Source organism: Lontra canadensis, unplaced genomic scaffold, assembly GCF_010015895.1.
Source record: "Lontra canadensis isolate GAN:19392208 unplaced genomic scaffold, GSC_riverotter_1.0 scaffold8, whole genome shotgun sequence".
Lineage (NCBI taxonomy): Eukaryota > Metazoa > Chordata > Mammalia > Carnivora > Mustelidae > Lontra > Lontra canadensis.
In genome coordinates this window covers 980,975-1,007,442 of record NW_022631002.1, presented here as the reverse complement: position 1 = coordinate 1,007,442, position 26,468 = coordinate 980,975, and the positions used below count along the sequence as shown (strand labels likewise).

Here is a 26,468-nt window from a genome sequence, read left to right as displayed (position 1 = left end):
GGTCCCTCTTTAGCCTGAGCCCAAGGAAGGACAAGTGACCCTGACTATATATACTTACCGAGGAAAACAGCGCGCACGCCGAGCCCAGTAAACAGCTAGCCCGTTAGGGGGAACCTAAAAATACTCCCTATAATTATGTCATTAAAACACACCAGAAAAATTGACCCACCCCACTCAGCAAAGTCCCCGCGAGACGGCTGCAGGGAGGCAGGAGGCCACGCACGTCGGCCTGAGGGTGCCCTGGCATCACCCAGGGGCCGGTGTGGCCGGGACCGGGGCCCCAGCACGCGGGGCGGCTCTCGCATCCCTGAGTGGGTGGCTTCCCCCCAGGGCCGAGGGCTGCCGCCTGGTCGCAACCTCTAGGGCTCCCAGACAGAAAGGGAAGCTCCTTGGCTTCCATCTCCGAGAGGGGCTCCCCAGGACAGCGCGGGTGTGGTTCCCCAGAGTGGGGAGACACCCATACGCCCCATAATCAGGGGCCACAGGAACTGAGGGCCTCCTTCGCAGGGAGGGACAGAGGGGACACGGAGCCATGGGGTGCGGACCCCCAGGGCACATCTGTTTATGCCTGGACGGGAGCACACCACACAAGGCTGGCCGAGGGAGGCTTCCTTCCAAAGCACCCGGGGGAGACAGGCTCAGGGCTAGGGAGGGAGCTTTGCCTTATCTGATGGAAATGTCACCGTTCCACGGAAAGTCATGTAGGATTTGTGTAATTAAAAGCAAACAGAAAATCAAAACGGGAAGCCTCCGCCCTGACTGTCCCCCACCCCCACCTCCTACCCGCCACCATCAAGGGATGAGAGCCTAGAAAGGACGCAGACCCCTACCCCCCGCAGCACCCCCATCTGCCAGGCCACTGCTGGCTGCTCAGTTCCTTCCAGACAGGGGACCACCTCCCTGGCCTGGCTGCCAACTTCCCTCCTCCCCAGGTCTTGGGCTCCCCCAGCCCTACTCAGGCCCTGCTCAGCCCGGGGCTTGGACTCTGTTTCCTACGGTGTAACTTCTGGCTCCGTCTCCCTCCCCTCTGTGCTTAACCCAACAAGCCACTGGGAGGACCCCCAGATGACCCCTGACAGCCAAGGAAAGCACAGACTGTTAGAAGCGGAGATTAGCCCTGCCCCCGCCCCCGACACAGATCTTAGGCTCCTGGCTCCTGCCCAGAGCTCAGTCCCATGAGACCCGCAGGAGGGAACGCTTGAATGAATTTGGGAAACGCTCCAGAACTGGTGCAGGTGGGCACTGCACGGTGGCTGGGGGCAAGCCTGCCCTGGACACGGCACCCCCCCTTCCTGGGAACCGCCGGCAGCTAGTGGGGCAGCCCCAGGGTGGGTGGCCCTTTCACACAGCTCCCCAGACCCCCGAGGGGGCTGCTGACCGCCAGCACTCAGGCGTGGCGTGCGGCACATGTGGGAAAGCGCTCTGGGGCTCCTGGCCCATGAGGACTGTGTGTGGGAGGCCTGCCACCAACCCCCCCCCCCAGAGCCGGAGACACCACAGAGATCAGAGACTCTCTGGGAGCCGCCTTCCAGCTTTTATTATCTAGTTTACAGGCGAGGAAGCTGTAGCCCAGAGAGGGGTGAGGGCCTGGCAGGTTCGGAGCAGGACACAGAGCCATCCTGCAAAGTCAGATCCGCCTCCCAGAGACCCCCACCCCCACCCCGCCCCGCCCCGCCTCCGAGGGACCATCGCACCAGCAGGTGTGGCGCTCACCTGCTCCGGGACAGAAGACGTTTCTTGTCCAGCTTCCTCCTGTCCTACCTACAAGATTTCAGGTGAGTGGATGAGCCCCACCCCTGCCCCCATCAAGAAAACAACAACTCAGGGAAGTTCAAAAGTCAAGAGCTCAGGTGCGGAGCAGGTGGTCCTGCCAGGCCCCCCCCACCGCCCCGACAGAAACGCCCACACCCCCCCCACCCCCCCACGCCAGCCAAGGCTGCAGGTCGCGCTCCGCACTGTGTGCTGCCGCAGTAACCGCTTCTGGAAGCCTGAGGTGTCTGCTGCGAGAAGTCCAGACGGGCTTTGCAAACCAGGAGGAAAAAGAGCTCCATTAAAGCGACATGGGGCCGCCCGGGTGGCTCAGTCAGCTGAACGTCCGCCTCTGGGTTTCGGATCTTGGGATCCTGGGATCCAGCCGGCCCCCCCACCTCCCAGGGCTCTGCGCTCGCGGGGGGTCTGCTTGTCCCTTGGCCCCTCGTGCTCGCTCACTCTCTTCCAAAAAAATAGGACGTTAAAAAAATAATCTACATAAACAATGTTTACGTATTTCTAAAATAGGTAACCCAGGAAAGACCGGCATTTTGTTGAATTCTAAGACAAAGGGGGGGTCTCTGAGAACCAGAGTGGCCAGGGGAGGCTTCCTGTGGGCGGACGCTCCCCCTGAGCCCCGAGGTGGCAGTGGTGAAGGGGTTTCCGTGCCCTCTGGGGGGCCGGCCCATCTCAGGACCCCACCCCAGAAGGCGGCCCCCTGCGGCAGCTCTGGGGCCCAGCAAGGTAGAGTCAAGAAGACCCGCCCTTCCTTCTTTCCGCCTTTGAGCACCAGCAGCAAATTTAGTGCTGGGTCAGAACAGGAGACGCCCAGGAAGCAGCCCTCGGGGCCAGGATCTGAGCCGGGGACTCCTCCCACCCCCAGAGAAGACACTTCCTCTGCAGGACCCTACCGGGGTAGCGCGGGGCTCTCCACATCCCCCTACCTGTGGGGTGACCACGGGTGACCCCGCCCCATCCTCAACACACCCACAGGTGCACGCACACACCTGAGGTCCCGTTCACCAGCCCGCTCAGACAGGCTGACTCATTGCCCTGTCCCCACCGCCGCCCCCAGCTCCACGGCCACCCAGCTCCAGGCACCTGCAGAGCCGGGCCGTAGAACGAGACGAGCTCCATGGTGACCCCCCGCAACCCCATCATCTCACAGCCTCGCTGCCTGATCACAAGGGTGTGCAGACAGTCATGATGAAAAGGAAGTGTCCCCATTCTGAGCGTTTCTCAGTGACAGTGCAGCACAGGTGATGCCCCAGGGTGCAGTGGGAGTCCGACAGAGAAAAGCCATATTGCCCCACCGCAGGGTTTCCCGGAGTCGGTGGCAGTTACCACGCTCTACCACCTGCCTTTCAGACCACGGTGGCAGTTTCTGGTCGCCCCCGTTAGGTCAGGAGGCAGGAGACGTGGCCCAGTCTAAGGCAGTCACAAAAGGTCCTGCCATCTCCCTAGAAGCTCCCAGCTCAGGGTCCTCTGCCCCTAGGGCTGCGCAGACAACAGGGGAGCCCCGAGAGGCCGCCGTCCCTGCCGGGGAGCTGGGGGGTCTCCGGCATGGGTCAGAGGCAGGCAGGCTGTCCGGGGAGTGGCGTGGGGTGAGCGGGGGGCACTCCGGGATGACTCACACCCTCACCACGGCCACGGCGGGAGCTGGCCCAGGGCACTCATGACTAACAGCCTGACGCCTTCTCCAGCATCCACACACTCACTTTCAAAACACGGTGGAACTACCCGTTTCCAGCCAAAGCCCATCACGGGATGAGGAGGGGCACGAGAGCGGCAGAGTCGATGGCTCCCTGTCCATCAGGGGGACAGCAGGACGGTCCCCAGGGAGCTGTCGGCACCCAGGACAGGAGAGCTGGCCTCGGTCGGTACCGCACTGACCCCTCCCCCCAGCTTAAGAAAAAGCCCTGAAGCCAAACGCCACACCCGGACACAGAACCACGGGGGACACGGCCTGGGTCAGTAACTGCAAGAGACTCTCTGAGGGCAGTTTTGTGCTAACAGAGAAACGGAGGACAGGATACAGTGAACTAGTCACCCGCAGTTGAAAAGCTCCCCAGCTGCCTTGGGTAGGGCCCACAAGCAGCCAGAGAAGAAGAGGGCACCCCCAGCACCCACATGGGCACCAGCTGGGGGCCAGAGAGCCCAGAAGCCCCGACTAATGATCAGGCCAACACACCCAGGCCCCAGGGCCACCTCCGCTCCACCGCCTGTCCTGGTACAGCTCGCAGGCCAGTCGTGGCTTTTACGTGTTTGCACGGCTGGAAACAACATCAGAAGAGTTTGTGATATGAAAATATTTACTCTGTGCCCCATGACAGGAAGAGCTTACCATCGTGCAGCAGGGGTCTCCACCACCTCCACACGGCCTGCCCTGGCCTCTCGGGTTCCCGTAGGGCAAGGCCAGGCTAAGGCGGCCACAGGTGCACTGCAGGGCAGAGGGGAAGCTGCCCTTTGAGAAGCTTACTGTTCCCCCCCCACCCCCCATCGAGGTCCAGCCTGCTTGTCCGTCTGTCTGGCTGTCTAGAGGCAGGAGGAACAAAGCCAGCCAGCACCGAGTACGGGCCAGGTGACCCCGCGCTCTCCCCTGAGCTGACCCCGGGCCGCCCTGTCCACACACCGCTGACTCAAACTCTCCTCTCCGACCTCAATGCTTGCCATTGATTCCTGTCCCGAAAAGTCCCCCGTTTCACCGTCTTTCACTGCTACAAATCAAAACACAGTCTGTTTGGGAGCCCAAGTGCAGGCCGCTCCCGCACCCTGGCCCCCAGGGAGGCCAGCTCCCACCTAGCCGGAGGTTGGCAGAGGCCCACCTGGAGGGAGTTCAGAGGCCCTGGAAGGGCTTCCAGAAAAGAACCCCCCCCCACGCTCTGATGGACTTCCACGCAACGGAGGGACGCCCACAAGGCAAACCGTGCCCTGTTCCCCCAGCCTTGACTCAGACTGCTTTCCAGCTCCCAGCTGGCAGACACGGCCCCACGTGGAGGGGCTGAGGGCGGGGGACCAGGGGAAGGGTGGAAGGCCTTCTCGGGCATTCTGCCCTGGGCACTGACGAGGCAGGAGGGCCGCGGGGGGTGGGGCTTAAGAGCCCGGGGAACCCAGGGACCCTCCCGCCCACCGCAAGCGGGGAACTGTGGTGCCAGGGTTGGGGGTCCTGGGCTCTAATGCCCGGAGCCTTCTGGGGCTGCTCCTCCCCCAGCGCCGGGTAGGCCAGGGAGGACTGCCCGGACCGAGCCAGGGCAAGGGAAGGCCAGGGAGGAGCCTGCAGTACCCTTCCCGCAGCACAGGCCAGCCCCAGGCCGCGGGGGTGGGGCCGGGCCGGGGCGCGGAGGGACGGACGGACGTTAGTTCTGCTCCCGAGCCTCCAGATTAAACAGCTCCAGGCAGGAAGCCCGCCTTCTCCCAGATTGGTCAGGAAGTCATGATGCAAGTTTGCGCTTTTCTTTTTTTTTAACACGAAAGAGGGAAAGAGATTCGTGCCCCCCTCCTTGGCGTTCCAGCCTCCCCCCCAAGAGCACACCGGCCCCTCCGGCGCCCCGACTCCCCCGCGTCCCTGCCGAGGCCCCGGCCGCTCTCCGCGCGCTCGCCGGCCCGCACCCGAGGGCGCCCGGTGCCACCTCACCCCCGGCCCCGCCGCCGCCCTCCCGGCCTCCCCGGCGCGCTCATGCTTCTGGAATGCGGGCGCCGCGGGCCGCGCGTCCCGGCCCGGGAAGTCGGGAGCTGGGACGCAGCCCTCGTCCAGCCCGGAGACCCCCGCGCCCGCGCCCACTCACCGGCCAGGAGCGCGAGGGGCAGCAGCAGCCAGTAGAGCGCGGCGCCGAGCACGTGCCGCTCCATGCCCGGGGGGCCCGCGGGGCCGGCCGGGGGTCGCTCTGCCGCCGCGGCGCTAGGGGGACATGGCGCGCAGGGCGGGTCGTCGCACGTGCCGCGCCCCGCGGCCAGGACCCTCGGCTGGGCGGCGGCGACCCGAGCGCCTCCGCGGCCGCCGCCGCCGCCTTCTCCTCCGCCTCGGCCCGGGGCCCGCCGACCCCGCTCCGGTGCCAGCCCTACCCCGCGGTGGAGCGCAGCGCGCGGCTCTCGGGGCTCGCGGAAGCCTAGCAGGGCCGGACTGCGGCTGGGCGCTGCGCTCCCGCCCCTCGGCCCGCGGGCCTTTATAGGCTCGGCCCCCCGCTCGCCCGCCCTCCGCGGCGTGCCCGCCTCCGCGCTCCTCCGACGGCCCGCGCGCCCGCTGCGCTCGGCGCCTCCGCGCGCCCCGCCGGCCCTCCACTCCCGGGAGCCCCGCGCGCACACGCCCCGGGAAGGGCTTGGTCCCGCCGCTCGCGGTGCGCGCACGAGGGGCTGCCCAGCGCCCGGGCTTCCCGCGCGGCACCCCACGCCCCACTGCGCCCCGCGTGGCCGGAGCGACTTTCGCTTTGCTCCCGCACACGTGAGCGCGCAGCGCCCCCTGGGGACCGTGGCGAGGGGTCGGGGTTGCAGAGCCGGGGCCCCCACCAGCGGCTTTGCGCCGCCGATCCCTTTGCTGTAGGACAGTGACCCCAGCGGGAGCCCAGCCTGGGCCTGGCGTCCCCTGGGGTGGAAGATAGGGTCTGAGTCCGGGCTGTGCCGGTCACCAGACCCTCCGTTTGGCCTTTGCCACCGTCGAGGTGAGCTTGGGGAGGAGAAAGGGGAGGGCCCCATGATGTAAGGGGCAGAACCCACTTGAGTGTGGTCCTAGGCCCCAGCCTCCGCCGTACCAGGGCATCAGTGAAGTTGGTGGGCGTGGTTGGGGCCCCGGGAGCCTGGGGAGCCTGCGGAGCCTGCGGCCAATACCGACCCACCCCACACCCGCCTCCGCCTCCTAGTGACAGCCCCAACTCAGACCCAGATCCTCCACTCTTCAAAGGCCAGAAATGCTGGGGCATCTGGTGGCAGAGTCAGTTAAGCCTCTGACTCTTGGTTTGGGCTCAAGTCCTGATCTCAGGGTCATGGGATGGAGCCCCACCTGGGGCTTGGGGCTTGGGGCTTGGCGCTCAGCCCAGAGTGGGCTTAAGACCCTCTTTCCCCGGGCGCCTGGGTGGCTCAGTGGGTTAAGGCCTCTGCCTTTGGCTCAGGTCATGATCCCAGGGTCCTAGCATCAAGTCCTACATTGGGCTCTCTGCTCAGCAGGGAGCCTGCTTCCTCCTCTCTCTCTGCCTGCCTCTGCTGGCTTGTGATCTCTGTCTGTCAAATAAATAAATAAAATCTTAAAAAAAAAAAAAAAAACCCTCTTTCCCTCTCCCTCTGCCCCTCCTCACTGCTCACTTGCTCACTCCCAAATAAATAAACCCTTTTTTAAAAAATAAATAAACCTTTTTAAAAAAAGATTGTATTTATTTGAGAGAGAGAGACAGAGCACAGGGGAGGGAGAGTCAGAGGGAGAAGCAGACTTCTTGCTGAGCAGGGAGCCTGATGCGGGGCTCAATCCCAGGACCCCGGGATCACAACCTGAGCCAAAGGCAAATGCTTCACCAACTGAGACACCCAAGCGCCCCACAAATAAACCTTAAAAAAGAAAAGAAAAAAAAAGTGAGAAATACAGACTTTCAGAAGTCTGGTGTTCAATGCTGATCGGTTTTTCTCCCTTCCTCTTTTGACTGCTTGTTCACATCTTAATTTCTGCTGGCATTGTGTCTGACCCTGGCTGTTTTCTAGAACCTTTTTTCTAGAACCTTGGGGTTCTTCCCCAAGGCCCGAGCCCCAAGGAGGCTGGGGACATAAGGTCCAGCTGTGTGGGAGGCCCAGGACCCACCTGCAAATCCTGGCTAGTCCCAGCCTCTAGTAGAGACAGCTGGTGCCAACCTTAAGGGAAGCCAACTAGGGCCATCCCTTGGCAGGGGTTGGAGCCAAGGTCTCTGAGCAGCAGCAGCAACATCAACAGAAAGGACTAAACTGCCCACGTTGGTGCTGCCAGCTGCTGGCTACATGACCCCAGGAGGCCTCCCTCTTCTCTGTGCCTCACAGAGCATCTGTGACATGGGGTTGTGGCCCCGAGCAGCAGGGCTGTGGAGGTTTCAGAGCCACAGCGAAGTAGACTGAGAAGGAAGGACTATTGTCTGTCCCCTCAGTTCCCTCACCGGGCCACGGGCTGGAGCGAGGAGTGCAGATGGAGAGGAAGGCCCTCTCAGAACACCATGGAAATGGGCAGAACAGACACGAGCTGGAGTGAGGCCTCCCCTTACTCTTTCCTCTGCTTGGCCTGCCTTTGGGGGTGATCGGAGGGGTCCCCACACTCAAGACACTGATGTCTACCTGCACAGGCCACCAAGGGACACTCTGTAGGTCTGCCGGCCCCGTCCCCAACCACCCAGCTCTCCCGCAGCTTCTCAGAGGGCTCCTGCCGCAGCAGACCACCTTCACTGTGTCAGAAGGCAGACCCCCTAAAGCGGACAGGTCGGCACCCCCAGCCCGTGAGTCCTGGCTCACCCCTGCCCTTCTCTGGGCTCTGCCCTCAAGGGAGCAGTAAGACAACTGAGGTCAATAAGGTGTGAAGGCAGGCTCTCCACTCGGACATGAGAGGGGTCTAGGCGTACTTTAAACTGGGGATTTTGGAGTCTGTGCCTAGGAAGGAAGACCAGGGTGGGCCCTTCTCCCCCTTCTAGTGCTTCAGAGGGATCAGCTGTTTCCCATATGGGGGGCATGAGATAACCTTGTTTATATAAAGAGTTTAAATACAAACAAGAAAAAGGAGGGGCTGGCTTACTCGCTAAGCATCTGCCTTCGGCTCAGGTCATGGTCCCAGGGTCCTGGGATCGAGCCCCGCATCGGGCTCCCTGCTCAGCCAGAAGCCTGCTTCTCCCTCTCCCACTCCCCTTGCTTGTGTTCCCTCCTCCTCCTCCTCCTCTCTCTCTCTCTCTCTCTCTCTCTCTCTGAGTCGAATAAATAAAGTCTTTTAAAAAGTTCAAAAACTGCTCCTTTACTAAGTCCTCCGAAGGCTTAGGATACGAGGCTTCTGACCATTTCCCAAGAGCAGCCTCTGAGGCCTGGAAGCAGGACACAGAGAATGAGGGTCAGGGGAGGGGAGTTCCAGAGTAGGCAGTCCCAAAGCCCCCACCCAGCTTCGGGGACCAGCTCCCCGTGCTCCTCCCCTCCCGTTCAGCTCCCACACAGGGCTGCAGAGAAGGGGAGGCCTCACAACTTGTCCAGCAGGTGTGCTCCCTGGGGAACAGAATGCCCGAGTCCCAGGACTGGGAGCGGAAAAGACTGGGCAGAACCTGACTCCTGGCCCACAGGAGTCGGGAGAGAAATTACAGTGTATCCTGCAGGAGAGTTGCAACTCTGTATCAGTGAGCATCTAAGATACAGTATTACAGCTAAGACAGCCCCTGGAGGGCACAGGAGGCCGGGAGCCTGAGAGAGAGACACAGGGAGAGATTGAGAGAGGGAGAGGGTCGGGGTAGAGACAGGAGGAGAGGCAGGAGGGAGAAGGTGGAGGTGGGGAGAGACAGCACAGTCGCGAGGCTGCACGGTCAGGATGGGAAGAAACATAATGGTCACTGGCACTACTTAGATTTTTTGCTATATGCGAGTAATACCACCTTTCACAAAATAAATTTAAATTGAGCACACCAGGGACGGCTTTTCAGAAAAAAACTTTTTTTTAAAGATTTTATTTATTTATTTGACAGACAGAGATCACAAGCAGGCAGAGAGGCAGGCAGAGAGAGAGAGAGGGAGAAGCAGGCTCCCCACCGAGCAGAGAGCCCAATGCGGGGCTCGATCCCAGGACCCTGAGACCATGACCCGAGCCGAAGGCAGAGGCTTTAACTCACTGAGCCACCCAGGTGCCCCAAAAAAAGAACTTCTGACCTGCCTCCTTGCTGGGCAGGGGAGCAGGGAGTGGGAAGTGTCTGGCCACGCCACTGTCACCTGCAGGTGAGGACAGAGGGGCTGGAGCCCGGGTTGGGTGTCATCTGGCACAGAACACACCAGGCTCTGAGTCCAGCCTTCCTGAAGTCCCACCACCCCACAGCTCAGTCCTACTAAGGTCACTGTTCTTTGTGAAATTCATAATCTTGTCTTGAAAGAGCAAGAGCGGTCAGCTCCCCGAGGGACAAGGGACCAGGGCGCAGGCCATCACAGGGGCCTTGACCCCTCAGGATTCACTCTTCCCCAGGGATAATACAGGCGTTGTTATCTGCCCACGCTCAAACATGAACTCAGGAGGACACCACCCACGTGTCCATGAACAGATCCCGGGAAGGTTACCCAGCCATAACCAGGAGCGAGGGCTGGCCCACCCCCCAGCCGATGACCCATGAACACAGCATCCCAAGCGAAGATGTCAGACACCGTGTGATCCCGTTTGCTCGCAACGGCTGGGATAGGCCAACGACACGGCAACTAGACGATAAGGCCCCCGGCCCGAGGGAGGGACTGGGGAGTTATTACTTAACGGGGCCAGAGTTTCTGTTGGGTTGATGAGAACGCTTGGGAAATGGTGGTGGGTTGTGCAACCGCGTGACTGCTCTGCGGTGCCGAGCGGCAGCTCCGGAGGGCGAATACGGTGTCTTCCACTGCGTGTTTTTAGCCCAGAAGCAGCTCACTGAGGACACATACTCCAGGTTAAGATGGTTTCTCAGCAGCGCACCCCGAGTCTTCCTCCCCCGACCCCTGGAGGCTCCCCAGACCAACCACATTCTCTCCTTCTGCCGAACGTTGTTTTCCTGACGGCTGGCCAAGGACTTGACGGGCTTTTGCGGAGCTATTTCCCCGAGTGCATTCCCTTGCAGTCCCCTCTCTCCTGGAAGCGAAGAACGGGATCTGGTCCGGGGAGAGTCAGGGCCCACCCAGCTGCCGCACAGAGCCAGCCTCGCGGAACTGTCCCTTCCGTCCCCCCTGCCCACCCAGAACTGGCCTGGTGAGCCTGCGTCCTTGCCGCCATTCAGCTTTGTCCTTGGTCAGGACGTGACCGGACCAGAGTCAGCAGTGACACCAGGTCGGGTCTGGAAACCACCTGCTGGCCTCACGGACGGGCCAAATTGGAGCCCATGACGCAGAGAAGTGCCCACAGGTGTGTGCAGCCAAGAGCCCTTCACAAACTTCTACCAGGAATCAAGTAGGTCCTGAAACCCACACCTGCGGCTGGTGAACCTCATCTGATGACTAACTGGCATTTTCCACGCGAACCTGACCTTTAGAGCTCTGTCAGCAGTTTCCTTACCCCCACCTCAGCCGCAAAACTGCCCGCAGCTGGATGGAATGATGGGGGGGGACTAAGATCGAGCAAGGGGGCCGATGGCCTGGACCCAAGCAGCAACAAGTCTGACCAGTGCCTGGTGTCCCCTGGGGCTGGCAGGTCCCTAGGCAGGCACAAGCGAGAGGCCTTAGAGAAGTGACTGATGGCTCTGCCCAGACCCCTGCAGCCTGTCCCATGACAGGATCTGGTACCTCTTCTGTCTGCCTGCGGGAAGGACTGTCCCTGGGAGCAGTGGGGACAGGGCCAAGCAGAGGGGGTGGCAAGGAGTGGCAGAGACCAATGCTGCATTGAAGACGGTGGGCTGACCTCGGGGACCATGTTCCCACCCCATGACGTGGGATCATTTCCCCCATCCAGCGACTGTGAGAGATACCTGCCATCAGGGGCGCCCGAGGGGGCTCAGGGGGTGAAGCCACTGCCTCCGGCTCGGGTCATGGTCCCAGGGTCCTAGGATCGAGCCCCGCATCGGGCTCTCTGCTCAGCGGGGAGCCTGCTTCCTCTCTCTCTCTCTCTCTCTGCCTACCTGTGATCTCTGTCTGTTAAATAAATAAAAAAAGAAAAAAAAAAAAAAGGAATACCTGCCCTCAGACACTGCACAAAGCAGCGAATGAAAGAGAAGCAGTGCCTGGGGGTTCTTTTGGGGAAGCGTCCGCCTCCGGCTCCGGTCATGATCTCAGGGTCTTAGGATCGAGCCCCGTGTCGGGCTCTCTGCTCAGCGGGGAGCCTGCTTCCCCCCCCCCCCGCCTCTGCCTACTTGTGATCTCTGTCTGTCAAATAAATAAATAAAACCTTAAAAAACAAACAAACTAAGCCCAGGGAAGAGCAGTGCCTGACTCCGCGGCAGACCTTCCCATCCTTGTGGGGTCCGGGGAGCCCCTCACAGCAGGGAGCCCAGGCCAATGCGAGGCCTCTCTGGGCAGGAGCTTCATTCCTTCAAGGGACATGCTCCATCACACCGAGCTCGGAGGGAAGGCAGAGAAGACAGTTTCTCCACAGCCAGCAAGCTGCCCAGCTCCTAAACTCTCCACCTTGCCCTGCTCCTGGTGGAAATTCTGAGACCTGACTGCCCCCAGAGACACAGAGCAGGAAGCCAGGGACAGCAAACCCAGGGGGGCTGCACAGGGCAGGCACGGCAGTGCACTTTCCAAACCCGGGTGGGCAAGGTGGGCCCGTGGGGTGGGGGGAGCAGCAGGAGGTCCTGGCCCCAGTCACAGGGGTTGTCCAGCCCTCCCTCAGCGCTTGCCCCTCCCTTGGCACTCGCCAGTGCCACCAGCCCTGCCGACTCCCTAGCCCTCCTATGGGGGTTCCCGAGCCCTCCTGTGGGGCCATGGCTCTCCTGGGAGCCTGGTGGGAGCTGGAGGAGGAGGGCCTGGCCCGTGTGCAGACTTGGCTGCCCCCTACACTTGGCCCTTTCCCTGCCTGCACTTCTGGGTTCGAGACCGCTGGGGCAGGTTGAGGGTGGAGGAGGAGCTAGGTGCAGCCTGTGCCTTCCTCCTTTGCAGGAAACTTCTCAAAGCAGGTTCAGCCGAGGAGGTCCCTGGCCCTTCCGGCCCTGGTGCTTTCCAGCTTCCTGCCAGTTCTGCTCTGGCCCAGTTGCTGCTGGTTTTCTTTACTGTCACTGGAATGGAACTGACCAAGGGCCCCTGGCGGAGGGGGGGGGGGCGCTGTCCCCACCCCGGGGGTGATCGAGGTCCCCCACCAGCTTGCTCAGGGACAGGGAAGGGGTCAGCCATCCCCTTCCCTGCGACAAGTGGACAGTGGGCAGCGGGGCCCCGGCTGAGTGGTGTCCTCTCGCACTGGTGGGCGCTGGCTGGGAGCAGAGGAAGGAGACTGGAGGTCCTGAGCACAGGGAGCCTGACCACGTCACTCTTCTAAGGATCCTGGGTCCTGCAGGGTTTCTGGGCATCCTGTCCCAGGGCTGGGGGCACAGGCCACATCACCCCACTGTCTGTAACCCTGTGCAAAACACCCAGGGCCGCATGGGTCCCCCAAATGCCTTGCTCTCTGCCACACCTCTGCTTGGTTGTGGACACCTGTCCCACACCTCTCCTTTCCCCCCTGGACGGTCCTCAGGTGTCATCTACTTGGCCTTTGTGGCTGTACCATCAACTCTGAGGACAGATGGGTCTTCCACGTGCGCCCTTCCTCCCCTCTGGTGTCCTGTTCTCACAAGCTCCCCGCAGGGCCCATCATCCAAAGTGGCGCATGAGGCTTTGCCTTGGGCCCTGATTTCTGTCAATCCAGGTGAAAAGGGTCTTGATCTGACAATGGCACGGACCCCGCCCCTGTTCCCACTCCCACCTTCCAGACACTTTGGGGTGGGGCTGTGTGGTCAGGGCTTGCCTGGCTGACAGCATCCCTCACTGCCGAAGCAGAGAGCCTCCATGGGACCCGGGATCTGCCCTTTCCCTCTCTTGTCCTGAGGCCCCCACCTCCTCACCACAGGCCAGAGACACGCAAGGCTCTGTGTGGTCACTTGGCGGCCCCACTGGGCTGCACTCAGTCCTTCCTCCTTGCCCGCATCTGTCCTCTCTCAGCAGTGGGGTTACCATAGCCTCCTGACCCTCACCTGCCCTCCACAGTGACCGACGGGGCTACTGTCCACTCAGTTCTGGTCGCTGCTTCCTTCCCCGCCTGCCGAGGCAGGAAGTTCAAACTCCTCTGTGGTGCCCCGGCTATGGGTGGTCTGCGGGCCATTCCTGCCGGGCCACACAGCCACGTGGTCCCTCCCATCCCCACCTGCAGCCTGGGGTCCTTCCCTGTCCTGATCTTGGGTGCCACCCGCCCGCTGCTGTTTCTCAGAACCATCCCAGTCTCGCTACCTGAGTGTTCCTGCACGCAAGCCTGCTACAGGGACGGGCCACGGCCCTCGTGATACTGTGTCGCCGGAACGTGCAGCCGTGAGCCCATGACCACACACACAGGTTGGCGGACGGGCTGGCATCTGACCTGATCTTCAGCCCACCTCTTCTTTTTTTTTTTTTTTAAAGATTTTTTTAAAATTTATTTATTTGCAAGAGAATGAGTGAGAGAGAGCATGAGAGAGGAGAAGGTCAGAGAGAGAAGCAGACTCCCCAAGGAGCTGGGAGCCCGATGCGGGACTCGATCCCAGAAGTCCGGGGTCATGACCTGAGCCGAAGGCAGTCGCTCAACCAACGGAGCCACCCAGGTGCCCCCAGCCCACCTCTTCTAAACCAAAGTCAGAGGACTTCTTTTTTTTTTTTTTTAAGAGTCTATGTTTAAGTAATCTCTATAACCAATGTGGGGCTCGAACTCACAGCCTTGAGATGACAAGTCTCACACTCCATGGACTGAGCCAGGCAGATACCCCCAGAGTCACGGGTGTCTGCCCAAGTGACGGCCTCCGCCTGCCTCTGGCTCCCACCCCTCAGGCTTCCCTCTGGGTGAAACCTGGTCTCCCCACTCCCGAGTAGAGGCTTCCACGGCCCCAAGACCAAAGTGCTCTGTGAGGCCAAAGAGACCTTGTGTGCCCTCTCCTGTCAGCACAGGCCCTCACTGCCAGGCGGCAGGAACGTGGCCCAGGTCCCGGTGGAAACGTCACTCCCACGCAGCCTACCTCTAAGGGAAAGGCTGGCCCGGGGGAGCTGACTTCGCCGCCCCTGTTTACAGACCTGCGCGAGGTGTGCGGGTCAGACCCGAAAGAGGGGTGGACTGGGGAATAAAAATGCACTGCCGTGTGGGACAAACGAGCTGTGGAAAAACCACAGGCGAGTGTGAGGAACCAAGGGGAGACACGCTTTTTTGAGGAGGGAAAGGGTAGGTCCAGAGCGCTGTCATGAGCTGGAAGGGGTGACCCGGGACTGGAGTGGGCGGCTTCCCACTGCTGGAGGGAGCCGGTGTGCTTACGGGGGGGACAGGTGATGAGCGAGCGTCCCTTCCGCAGGCCCCAGGAGCAGAGCAGTGTCCACGTGCAAGGTCAAGTCCCGCTTCCTGATGGGTCTGCAACCGACAGGCCGGGGCGCTCCCCCTGCCCACCTGATGGGGTTTCCCTTGACTCAGTTTCACTTGCGTCAGTGGGTACTGGCACGTCCCCCGGCCCTCGCGCAGGGCCCAGCACCAGGGCGAGCGCAACGGACGCTGCCGAATGGGCCTCCCTTACTACAGAGTGCGCTCCTGAGCTCCGGGGGAGCCTTCCGTCCGCAGGGCCGAGCCCTGGGGTGCAGGGCAGATGCCTTCCGCTCTGCAGCGCGGAGCACCCGCCCCCCCAGCGCAGGGCTGAGCCGCCGGCGCGCACGGCACGGCCAACCCACCTGGATCGGGAGTGGCTTGTGCAAAGCCCCCAAAGTCCTCAGGCGAGGGACATTCACAGGCCTCCCGGCGGGGGTCCGGCCACGGCGCGGGGAGGAGGGCGGCGAGCTCGGCCGGGAGCAAGGCCCTGGGTTCCGGCCTGACGTTCCGCAGGTGAGCGCTCCGAGGGCTCTACCTTCCCACAGAGGACAGGGCAGCGGGGGTGAGAACAGGAGCCTGCAGGACCCTCGGGCTGAGGTGACCCAGGCGACCCCGACGGCCCCACTCACGGGCGCCGCAGCGGGCCCGCCCCCTCGCGGGGTGGAGGAACTCGGGGCCCAGCCTGACCTCCGGCCACGCCCCCACCGGCGGCACCTCCCCTGCCACCCCGGCCCCGCCCCCGGCGCCGTGCCGACCCGAGCAGGCCACGCCCCCTCACAGACACCGCCCCTTCTGGAGTTACGCCCCGCCCCGTGCCGCCGCGGGATGGACGGCGCAGGGCGGCGCAGGGCGGCGCGGGCGGGCGTTCTCGCGCGGGCGGGGTCTGGGAGCCCGGGGGTTGCGTGGCGTCTCGACCCGCGCCGTCTCCGCCCTGTTCCCGTCCGCCGGGTCGTGGGGACCCCCGCCCTGCAGGATCCAGCCCGCTGGGGCCCGGCCTTTCCCCGGCACTGCTGGGAGAGTTGTGTGGTCAGAGCAACCCGGGCCCAATCCGCTTCCAGCTGCGGATTTCGTGAAACCCGGGCAAAGACCAGGCGTTTCCGTGAGAATCGAGCGTGCCGCGAGGCGCGACGGACGGCACCTGGTGTGACCAGCACTAGGACTTAGTGATGGTTGAGTGGACGGCGGTGAACCATGTGAAATAGCTCATTAATAAAGTTTATCGGTTACTTGTTCAAATGATAACATTTGGGACATAACGGGTAAAATAAGGATATACTTGAAAACGACTGTCACCTGATTCTTGTTACTTTCTTAAGGTAGCCACGAGAAAGCGTAAAATTAGGCCCGTGGCCCCCGCCACGTTTCTGTTGGGGCTGCTGGACACTCACACGTGGATCGAGACAGAGTGTGCCCCACCCCACCCCACCATTCTCTGCAAGCAGGTGTGCGGTTGATGGGGCCGCGGTGGGCCACCGTCGCTCGGGAGCTTGGGCTACATTTGCTTTCCCAGGGCTCTGCTGAGAGCACTCTCCGTGAGTCCCCCTGATAAGGATGAGGGATGTGAGGCTTAGGGAGTAGAGTCCACCTCCCAGGTCACTCAGCCTGTGCGCAGCAGTGGCTTCTCCACCCTCCTGTTTGTCCCATCATGCCTGGTGGACAATGAGCCTGGTGCGGGCCGATTATGGCTGAGACCCAGATGTCTTCCTTGAACGTCAAGCTGCCTCCAGGTCTGGCTGGGGACATGGCACTGTACGCCGAGACCATGAAAATCTCCCCTTCGACTGCAGGCGGCAGGTTCTCTGCAGGTGCAGGGGACCCATAAGGCCTGAATCCCACCACACCTCTGCAGCTCCTTCCTGTCTCTTGGGGCAGGAAGAGTGACCGAATGAGACACAGAGGTGGGCAACCAGAGCCGGCTGCCCGGTGCGTCGGCTTTATGCCTTCCAAGTACTGGCTTCTTCTCCACAGATGGGCGACGGCATGGAGGTTCGCTCTGAGGGGGAGACGGAGAAGGCATCCCAGCTATGGCGAAGCAGGCCTGCATACGGCGCAGCTCACAGAGCCCGGCTACTATTTTGTGGGATGGGTTCTAAGGAAGTTCCAGACAGGCAGACAGGTCTGTAACTCAAACTCAGAACGTACTTCAACTCCAGTCATTCTTTGGAATGTGCTTAAAACGACGGTGGTGGTTGTGATGGCTGTGTGGGTTCCACACGCTGCTATCAGACGCCCCCACGGTCCCTTCTTCTTGCCCTTCAGTGTGATCCTCTCCAAGAGGCCTCCCTGAACCCTCAGATCTAAAGTGCCCCCCCGTCACTCCAGCTCATGACTAGGTTTTATATTCTTTTTCTGAAGTTCCAATAAAACTGGTTTCTGTCTCTCTCCACTAGAATGTGAGCTCCTTGAGAGCGGGGTCTCACCTGTCTTGTTCTCAGCCTGGTGCACGGGGGACCCTCAGTGGCCTGGCCTGTACTGGGTCTTCCGCAGCGAGGCTCCCAGTGGGCAGTCAGTAATCACATGAATGAAGGCACAGGTCCCGATCTCCCAGGCACTGCAGGGTAAAGGGTTCCAGAAAGAAGGGTTCTTGTCCTTGTTATCTGGTTCCTCTCTCCTGAAGGCATTCTAACCAGGCTATGTCCTCTTAATATTCCACACCTATAAGCCAGCATGACACTTCAGGGGGAGCCTGGGCAGAACAGAGCAGAGAAGGGCGTTCACTTTCCTTACTACTCTGTATTTTTATTACTGTAGCCTCATATGGATCAACCTTTTGCCCCTGCTCTCCCCCAGCCTCCTGGGGTCGGAAGAAACAGAAAGTCACTCAGAGGCCCTTTAGATAAAAGACGCAGAGGTATGGGAGGGACTAGAGGCTGCTTTCTAATAAGCCAGGCCACCTTGAAAGGCTGTGGGTCTCCCATGAGAGCAAAGTGGAAGCCATCACAAACCATCTGAGTCAGCTGCTGGGTCTGGCTCCCTGTCCCTAGGTCACACAGTCCCTTGCTCATTACCCTGTCTCCACACACAGGGTGGAAGATGACTGTCCTACTCCATCTCACTTCTCACAACCAGACGTGACAGGATGGTGGTTCCAGTTCCAGTCTTGGGTCCCAGGAGAGGAGCTGATTGGTTCGGCTGTGCGTCTCTCATCTCGTTAGCAGTGACAGGAAGGTAGGGGTCCCACCTTGTAGAGGTGGCTGCTGAGGTGACCCGTCTTACTGCCGTCACTGTAAGTGGGCAGAAAATTTTCTAAGAAGGAGCTTCCCCAGAGGCTGAAGTCACCCCAAAAAGACCTACTCACCAGGTGAGACATGCAAAGTAACAGTGGTACGGCCAAGTGCACTGGAAAGGCACTGGCAGTGGTGTTGGAGCTGGTCCCCAGGCCCCTGCCCACTGGCTGCTTGTGAGGACTGAATGCAGACAGACTTGCCTCATCCTACTTGGGACAGACACGTTTTAGATTCATGCTCTGCATCCTATGAGACCCCTCGGCTATCCCCAGAGCCACTCAGGGTCTCCTAGTGCCCGCTTCCATCTCTAGATTAGTGCCCCTGGGGAGCTAGCCAGAACACAGCAATCCGTGACTCTTTCCCTCCCAGGAGTCCCCTGCAGTGGACTGCCTGGGAGTGCGTGCTCTTGTCACACAGCCAGGGGAGCCTGTCATCTGTCACCTCACTCAGCTCTCTGGGGGGTCGGGAGCCGAGCCAGCACTCTGTGGTTCCAGGCTGGTGGGTGGCCGGGAGGCAAGATGAGGGTAAGGCTGGCAGAAACAGTGCAGCATTCTGGAGGTTCTGGGCAGGGAGGGGCGTTCCTGCTCACCAGTGCACCTTCAGAGGGCAGGGGCTGGGAGCCAGATCCTGACGTCCCCTATGTTCAGGTCAGCTAGCTGTCTGTACTCTCCAAGACCGAGCGCTCCCTTACTTTCTAGATGGGGAACCACGGTGTATCTGGGAGAGAAGACGGCTGCTCCCTCCCGATGAGCCTCTGAGCTGGAAGATTTACGAAGCCCCTCGACGCCCTTGGTCTTAAGAAGAGGCTGTCACTACAGTTCCAGGATCCCGCACGGCTCCGCCCTATAACGCACAGCAACCTTAAATTTGGAAAGGTCCATTCCCACGGAGGTCCACGCTTACCTACAGCGTGCGGTCCAGAGCACACACGCCGTCACACACCGGTCACAGAATCGAGCCTTAAACACGCCGGCGGCCGCCTCCCACCCTGCTCCCCGGCCGGCTGCTGTTCCCGGGGCTGCCCGCTCCGCTCATCGACGGGAACCGCCGCCTCTGGGCACCCTTCCCCCACCGAGAGGCCCCCTCCAGCGCGCCCCGGTCCTGGTAGCAGGACCCCGGGGCAGCAGGACCCCGGCGGCGGCGCTGTCCCCGGCGGCAGCGGCCCCTCCCGCACGAACACCCCCTCCCCAGGACCCTCTTCTCGGTACAACAGCGTCGCTGACACAGAACCCGCACCCCGGGTCTGGCAGCCGCCGAGAGGGCCAGCGTCACTCCACGGTGACTGCTGTCAACCTCAAGAGAAGCGGCGAGCCATCGCTCTCTTCGCCAAAACCGCCCCGGCCCCGCGACCTCCCCACGTCGAGCTCTTCCCCAGCCGCAGTCGGTCGGACGGAGGCGGGGGTGAGGGGGGTGGGGGGGTGGGGGTGAGGCCGCGCGTCGGCGCATGCGCGCGTCGGCGCGGCCGCGAGCGCGTCAGTGCGCATGTGCCCGGACGGGCCCATTTCTCGGCCATCCCCGGCTCCCCCGCCGGTGGTTCCGCCCGCGGCGGGCGGGGGCAGAAGCGGCGGGAAAATCGGCTCGGCGCGCGGCACCACTTCCGTGCCTCGGGGTCCCCGCTCGCTCCGCGTTCCGCCCGGAGCCCGGTCCCTATCCCCGCTCCCGCCATGGCACAGCCTCGCCTCACCGACTTCTTCGCGCGCCGCCGCCCCGGGCTCCGCGCCGTGCCTCCGCGGGTCAAGCAGGCCTGGCGCACCCCGAGCCCCGCCAAGCCCGCGCCAGGCGCCCCGGCCCGCACCCCGGGCAGCAGCCGCAAGCGCGCCCGCCCGCCCGCAGAGCCCGCGCGCGACCACCCCGCGCCGCCCGCGCGCCGGAGACTGCGGCTGCCGGCCGACGCGGTGAGCGAGAGACAGGCCGGGGCTGGGGCGCGGGCGGGGGGCGCGGACCCGGGGGCGGGCTGCCCACGGGGCACGGTGCGGAGAACCGGCCCCGAACCGCTGCAGGACACTGGAGAAGGCCTGGGGCCCGGTGCCCGCAGACGGCGGGGGCAGGTGTGCCGCGGGCGCCGCGAGAACCGGGCGCAGAGCTCCGCAGCGAGGGCGCGGAGGTGCTGGACGGAGCTGTTGGAGGGGCCGGAGGAGGGCCTGGGCTCCGTGGGCTGGTAGATGTCCAGCCTGCCGGCCAGGCTGGGCTAGGGGTCAAGCCCGGGAGGAGCAAGAAGCCCAGACTGGCCACTGCTGCCTCCTCTGGCTTGACTCCTGCGAAAACCGGGCCTCGTGCCCCCTTTGTAGCTAAGCGAGGGAGGGAGGAACCAGTCATTCACCACCGAGTTTGGTTCCTCATTCACCTTCTGCGTCTTGCCCGCCAGGTCTCGGGTCCCACTGCCCCACCTGCCCCAGCTGCCCTCGATGCCCCAGCTGACGCCACTGCCCCGGCTGACGCCACTGCCCCGGCTGACGCCACTGCCCCGGCTGTCCCGGCTGTCCCTGGCTCCCCGGAGCAGGCCTCTCTCTCAGCAGGTCTGCAGCCCTGCCTGGCCACCCCGGAGAAGAAAGTGAGTCTGGACCCAGGGTAGGGGAGGTCAAGTGATGTGGGTGTGACTGGCCAGCTGATGGCATCTTGTGTCCACAGACCTCCTCAAAAGTCACATTCTCTGAGCTGAAGTCGTGCCTACAGCGGGCACGGGAACTAGGGGCCCGGGCCCAGGAGCTGAGGGCAAGTGCCCGAAGGAAGGATGCTGGGGAGCCCAGCGTGCTGGAGGACCAGGGGCACCCAGCAGGGCCATGGTGAGTCCTGGGTGGGCGTTCAGGCCCCAAAGGAAAGTCTAGGCTGGTAGGAGGACAGGACTGGGCAGAGGCAGGGATGGGGCTCTCAGATCCCAGGTCTGCCACTGGCTAGCTCCGCACCCGGACCTCCATCTGTGAGACGTGCCAGCTCTTGCCGTGAGGGCCCTTGTGAATTCTGGATGCTTTCAAAGGCTCGCTGCTATGGGGTGTACGTGTCCTGTAGCCTTGTCTGTCCTCCTTTGCTCCCTGTGGTCATCGTGTGCCTCTTAGAGATGAGGGAACCAGGGTTGGGGGTGGCTTGGGACTTCCCCGGCCCTGGGGTCTCCAGGGCCACGTTGCCTGCCTGCGGTTGGTGTTGGAGGGGTGGGGGTCTGGTGCTTCCCCTGAGCCCGGCTCCCTCCATGGCAGCGGAGAGAAGGCACCTGCCTACGAGCGCTTCCACGCCCTGGCCCAGCCGGGGCCCCCAGGCCTCGTGCTGCCCTACAAGTACCAGGTGCTGGCGGAGATGTTCCGCAGCATGGACGCCATCGTGGGCTTGTTGTACAACCGCTCCGAGACCGTGACGTTTGCCAAAGTCAAGCAGGGCGTTCAGGACATGATGCGCAAGTGAGTGGCCCGCAGCGGGCAGGGGCCTCCCCGTGCCTGCGGAGACCGCCCTGTGCCCTGCCTGGCGCTCTCTGAGCCCAGTACCTTGTCTCGTAGGCGCTTTGAAGAGCGCAATGTGGGCCAGATCAGAGCCGTGTACCCAACTTCCTACCGCTTCCGCCAGGAGCGCAACATCCCCACCTTCAAGGACGGCCTTAAGAGGTCCGATTACCAGCTTACCATTGAGCCGCTGCTGGACCGCGGTGAGTGAGCCGTGGCGGAGGTCACGCAGCTATGAGCCTGCCTCCCTGCCAGTGACATGGTTTGGACCGTGGGTGTGAGGCCTTGGGCCCTGGCCTCCTCCAAGACCCGGGGCCTCAGCCCTGAACTCTCCCCGCAGAGGCCGGCAGCCCAGCGCCCCAGCTCACGGCCTCGCAGCTCCTGCAGCGCCGGCGGCTCTTCAGCCAGAACCTGGTGAAGCGTGTCCGCGAGCACCACAGTGTGAGTACCCGGCCCAGGGGGAGGCCTGTCCCTAGCCCGCCCTGCGCCCCGTCCCCTCCTCCTGTAGGAAACAGGCCTTCTTGAGAGGCTGACCTTTCGAGTTCTCTGGACCCCTCTCATGGCTGCCCCCTGCCCGGTGGATGCGCGGTGGGCCAGGGTCCCGGTCCTGTCCCCCGGCTGAGGGGGAGGAGCTCGGCATGGCAGCCCCAGGCCCCTGGAGGTTCACGACGGGCTCAGTGGGGGCTGTCGGCTGCGGTGTCCTGTCCTTGCCCGGCTGAGCAGCTGGAGCTCGGACGCAGGACCTCGTCCAAGGTCGTCCAGCGGGGACAGGAGCCCCACAGCCTTGCCTGCCCCAATACGGACGTGCCTGGGATCAGCCCACACTCCCTGTCCCCTTCACACACAGGCCTTCCTGGCCTCCCTGAACCCTCCCGTGGCGGTGCCTGAGGACCAGCTCACACGTTGGCACCCCCGGTTCAATGTGGACAGCGTGCCTGACATCGAGCCAGCTGAGCTGCCCCAGCCGCCCACTGTGGAGAAGCCGGCCACCGCCCAGGAGGTGTTGGCCCGTGCCCGCGGCCTCCTGTCGCCCAGGGTAAGACTGAGTCTGGGATGACAGGGCGGGGCTGCCCCGTCTCCACGCGGGCACCTGATACGTAGGCTCTGTCCTGGGGCAGCAGGTTTGGCCCTGCTGGGCTGGACAGACTGCGCCCCCCCCCCCCCGGGCAGGGGGGGCTCCGCCTCATTCCTCCCTCTGACCTGCCCTAGATGGAAAAGGCCCTGAGTGGCCTGGCCCAGCGTACCGCCAAGCCCAGCAGCCCTGGGTCCCCCTGCTCCACCCCACGGGCCACACCACCCGCTAACCCGCCTGCGGCCCTGAAGGGGGTGTCCCAGGACCTGCTAGAGAGGGTGAGTGCCGGGGGTCCCGGTGCGGCAGAGCCGGGCCAGCACGGGCCTGGCTTCCCACTGACTGTGGCTTGGGCCCGCCGCAGATCCGGTGCAAGGAGGCACGGAAGCAGCTGGCACAGATGACCCGGCGGCCGGAGCAGGAGCAGCGGCAGCAGCGGCTCGAGCGGCTGCCCGAGCTCGCCCGCGTACTACGCAGCATCTTCGTGTCGGAGCGCAAGCCGGCGCTGCCCATGGACGTGGCCTGCAGCAGGCTGCTGGGCAGCTACCCCGTGGCCCTGAGCCCTGGTGTGTGCGGGACCCTCCCTGCGTCCCCGACTCCCGGCTGAGGGTGGGCACCGGGGATCGGCTGTTCCACATACGTGTGGAGCGTCTGTGGCGTGTGCTGGGCGGGCACAGTGCCTTGGAGGTCAGCTCTTGAGCTTCTGCTTTCACAACCCGACTGTGCCCTGCAGCCCCTTAGATGGCCCCACGGCCCATGGGACCCTTGGCTCCCTCCAAGCTCCAGGGTAGCTCCCCCCTGGGGACTGGGACCTGTGCGGGGCTTAGTGGGTTAGCTCCTTGGCAAAGCTGTTCCCCATCTTTTCGGTGTTCACTCTGCTTCTCAGAGGCATGGACAGGCAGGCAGGGGGAGAGGGGCAGGGTTGGCCTTCAGGCAGGCCTGCTGACGGGGCCTGGGCCCCCGCCTCATGCACCCCCCTCCCTCTGCAGGGGAGATGGAGAAGCACGTGCAACTCCTCTCTGAGCTGCTGCCCGACTGGCTCAGTCTGCACCGTGTCCGTGCGGACACCTACATCAAGCTGGACAAGGCTGCAGACCTGGCAGGTGTCCTCACACGGCTGGCCTGCCTTGCCCGGGCGGAGGTGGTGCTGTGAACCTCGCAGCCACGGACTTCCAGTCCCTGCCCTTGCCCGCTGTGTCTTTTACTCTCTTTAGGAACAAGATGCACTTTCCCCCCTCTGCACCCCCCACCAGGCTCCCTGGCCAGCGTGGGCAGTAGGCCTCTCCTGGGGCAGCATTTTGTTATTAAACTGGTTTCTGTTGGGGACTTGGTCTTTGCAGTGTTTGGGGTGTAGGGAAGTGAGGCAGGAGGGCAGGCGGTGGGCAGAATGTCCCCAGGACATCCACGTGGGAATCCTGGATGGCCCAGTGGGCTCGGTGACCCCCTGGGCCCTTGTAGGAGGGCAGCAGGCTGCTGGCTTAGGATGGAGGGTCGGCTCTGAGGCTCTAGAAGCTGGGAAAGCCATGGACATGGTCTCCCTGGGGCCCCCAGAAGGAACCAGCCCCAGCAACACGGATGGGCACTTCCACCATCTAGAACCCGAAGACAAAGTTGTGAGCTGCCCAGGAGCATGACCTTTTGGAGCCACGACTGGGCAGCAGTTCGGGCAGCCCTGGTCTCCTGCCTGCTCTGGGCCACAGGAGGCCCGGGCGGCCGGCCAGGTGGGATTCCTGCACGTCGCCCCACGGCCCCACCCCAGCACCTGGACCGAGAGCAGCCACTCTAACAAAGCAGTTTATTCACGTCTGTCTTTGTTAAGTGCACCTTTGGGGGCGGGGCCCCGGCCTGAACTGCTCGCTCCAGGCCTTGACACCTCCAGATCCGGAGCCCGCAGGAAGGACCACGACCACGGCCTAGGCACTTGGGAAAGGCAATTGCATGCGCAAAACCGTTAAAAAAAAAAAAAGTCCAGGCAGGTGGCCGGCGCCCCCTGGCGGCCGCGGCGGGCGTCACTCGAACTGCAGGAGGGAGAAGAAGGGCACCGGCGCCAGCTTCTCCCGGCCCTTGAGCGACGTCAGCTCCACCAGGCTCACGCACTCCAGCACCTCGGCCTGCAGCTGGCCCAGCAGCTCACAGGCCGCCCGCATGGTTCCTGGGCGGGGGAGGGGTTGGTATGCTGGCGAGGCTCCCGGTGGCGCGCGCGGGGCCCCGCCGCTCACACGCTGTGAGGCACATTCTTGCAGCCCTCGCAGCGCCCCCCCGCGCCCCCCAGGCCCCCCTTCGGGGGGGTGGGGGGGGGGGGGGGGGGGGGAGGCCCTCACCGCCAGTGGCCAGCAGATCGTCCACGACGACCACCTTCTGCCCCGGCTCCAAGGCGTCTGTCTGGATTTCCAGCTCCGCCTGCACACGGGAAGCCTGTGTCAGGAAATGGCCTGGGAGGGGTTGCTGACCGGATGCGGCCGTCTGGGCCCCAGTTTCAACCCACCCAGCCGTCTCCTGGCGAGCCTGGCGTCTCAGAGGCTGAGCACCAACCACGGCAGCGCCCCTCGACCCCACGACTGTTCTGGGGCGGGGGGTGCCCGAGGGGGGAAGGCGGCGGTGCCCAGCCCATTCACCTTGCCGTACTCCAGGGTGTATGAGGCAGACACAGTGGGGCCGGGCAGCTTCCCTCGTTTTCGGATGAGCACGCAGCCCAAGCCAAGCTCCTGGGCCAGGGATGGGCCGAACAGAAAGCCTCGGGAGTCCAGGCCTGTTGGCGAGAGCGGGGGTGTCAAGGGGCAGCTGTGTGGCACAGCAGCCTGAGATCCTGGTGAGCCAGTGCTGGAAGGTGACACGGAGCCTTTGCAAAGACAAAAGGCTCCTGGCTCTGTCGCCTGCAGCTGGAAGACCAAGGACATCACACTCTCGGCAACGCCAACACGGCCCCCGCCCCGCACAGGGACCCTGGGAGGTGGGGTCAAGGACCAGGACCAGGCGAGCCCCACACAGCAGGCACGTGCAGCTGTGCCTCAGGGAAGTGACCTGACCTCCCCCCTCAGCGCTGCTGCCGGTCTAGCGGGGCTGGCAGGGACTATGACAGGGACTCAGGCGCCTTTCATCATCCTTAAAAGCAGCTTCTGCCTGGAGCGGGCAGAGCGGGGTCCCCACGCCTTCCAGGAGTGCAGTGGGGGCGGGCTGCCCTGGCCGGGAGGACTCAGCCAAGTGGAAAGCTGTGGTCCCTGGGGAGCCTTGGGAGCCCCAGGCGAGGGGACTCGCACAGGGACCAGACCTGCCAGGGTGCCGCGGGGAAAGGGCGCGGCCCAGGGCTCAGGGCACTCCAGGGGAGAACAGCAGCGTGCTTGGCCCCTGGACTCTGGTCAGACACTCCCTGCGCAACCGGGCCGCGGGGCCCCACGTGTCCGGAGCTGGAGGCCAGGAACTTGCGGCGGGGGGCGGGGACGCTACCGTCTGCCGGGCCACCAAGGCTGGACCCACCCTCGGGCACCACGTGCGGCGCAGCGGGGCCGTCCCTACCACCCACCCAAACCCCGGTGCGGCGTCCAGTGTCACCCGGGGGCCGCCCCCCAGCCCCTCCGCGCTCACGGCCTCCTGGCGCAGACCCTGCGGCCCCCGGACACCCCAGGGCGCGGCAGGGCCGACGGGGCGTCCCCGGGTTCACTTGCCCACGACGTAGTCGATGTCGCCGCCGTGCGTCTGTCTCAGGTGGCGCGCCAGGAGGCTGATGCACGCGCGGAAGGCGGCGGGGTCCTTCAGGAGCGGCGAGATGTCCCTGGCGCGCGCGAGCGGGCGGGTGAGGCAGGGCGTCGGGCGTGGGCCCCGCGCCCCTCCGCCCCGCGCGCCCCCGCGGCCCCCCCCCCCCC

General features: G+C 63.5%; 3 protein-coding genes and 1 long non-coding RNA gene across 5 annotated transcripts in view; 1 reads left to right on the top strand and 3 right to left on the bottom strand.

The window, feature by feature from the left end:
• Window positions 1-5,850, bottom strand: part of PIEZO1 (piezo type mechanosensitive ion channel component 1) — a 51,297-nt gene extending 45,447 nt beyond the window's left edge. The window contains exon 1 of the mRNA XM_032853770.1: window positions 5,535-5,850. Within this exon, the coding sequence (XP_032709661.1) occupies window positions 5,535-5,598 (64 nt within the window). The 5' untranslated portion in view covers window positions 5,599-5,850. The remainder of the gene's footprint in view (window positions 1-5,534) is intronic.
• An 11,113-nt stretch (window positions 5,851-16,963) lies between these two features.
• LOC116865548 lies at window positions 16,964-19,131 on the bottom strand. Of its 2 annotated transcripts, none has more exons than XR_004382228.1 (3): window positions 18,183-19,131; window positions 17,893-18,108; window positions 16,964-17,570 (listed from the first exon to the last, which is right to left on the bottom strand). It is a non-coding gene; the product is annotated as an uncharacterized LOC116865548 (long non-coding RNA). The 2 variants fall into 2 exon arrangements; XR_004382229.1 differs by having other exon boundaries at window positions 17,893-18,099; window positions 18,183-19,130.
• Window positions 19,132-19,709: 578 nt separating this feature from the next.
• Window positions 19,710-23,928, top strand: CDT1 (chromatin licensing and DNA replication factor 1). The gene is made up of 10 exons (XM_032853769.1): window positions 19,710-20,006; window positions 20,477-20,662; window positions 20,740-20,894; window positions 21,303-21,500; window positions 21,597-21,742; window positions 21,880-21,980; window positions 22,387-22,575; window positions 22,749-22,889; window positions 22,973-23,174; window positions 23,598-23,928. Exons 1-10 carry the CDS (start codon window positions 19,776-19,778, stop codon window positions 23,759-23,761), a joined length of 1,713 nt encoding a protein of 570 aa, XP_032709660.1. The 5' UTR covers window positions 19,710-19,775; the 3' UTR covers window positions 23,762-23,928.
• A 640-nt stretch (window positions 23,929-24,568) lies between these two features.
• APRT (adenine phosphoribosyltransferase) overlaps window positions 24,569-26,468 on the bottom strand; it is a 3,244-nt gene continuing 1,344 nt past the window's right edge. The window contains exons 2-5 of the mRNA XM_032854598.1: window positions 26,271-26,460; window positions 25,224-25,357; window positions 24,930-25,008; window positions 24,569-24,760 (exon numbers count right to left, since the gene is read on the bottom strand). Of these exons, the coding sequence (XP_032710489.1) occupies window positions 24,618-24,760; window positions 24,930-25,008; window positions 25,224-25,357; window positions 26,271-26,460 (546 nt within the window). The 3' untranslated portion in view covers window positions 24,569-24,617. The remainder of the gene's footprint in view (window positions 24,761-24,929; window positions 25,009-25,223; window positions 25,358-26,270; window positions 26,461-26,468) is intronic.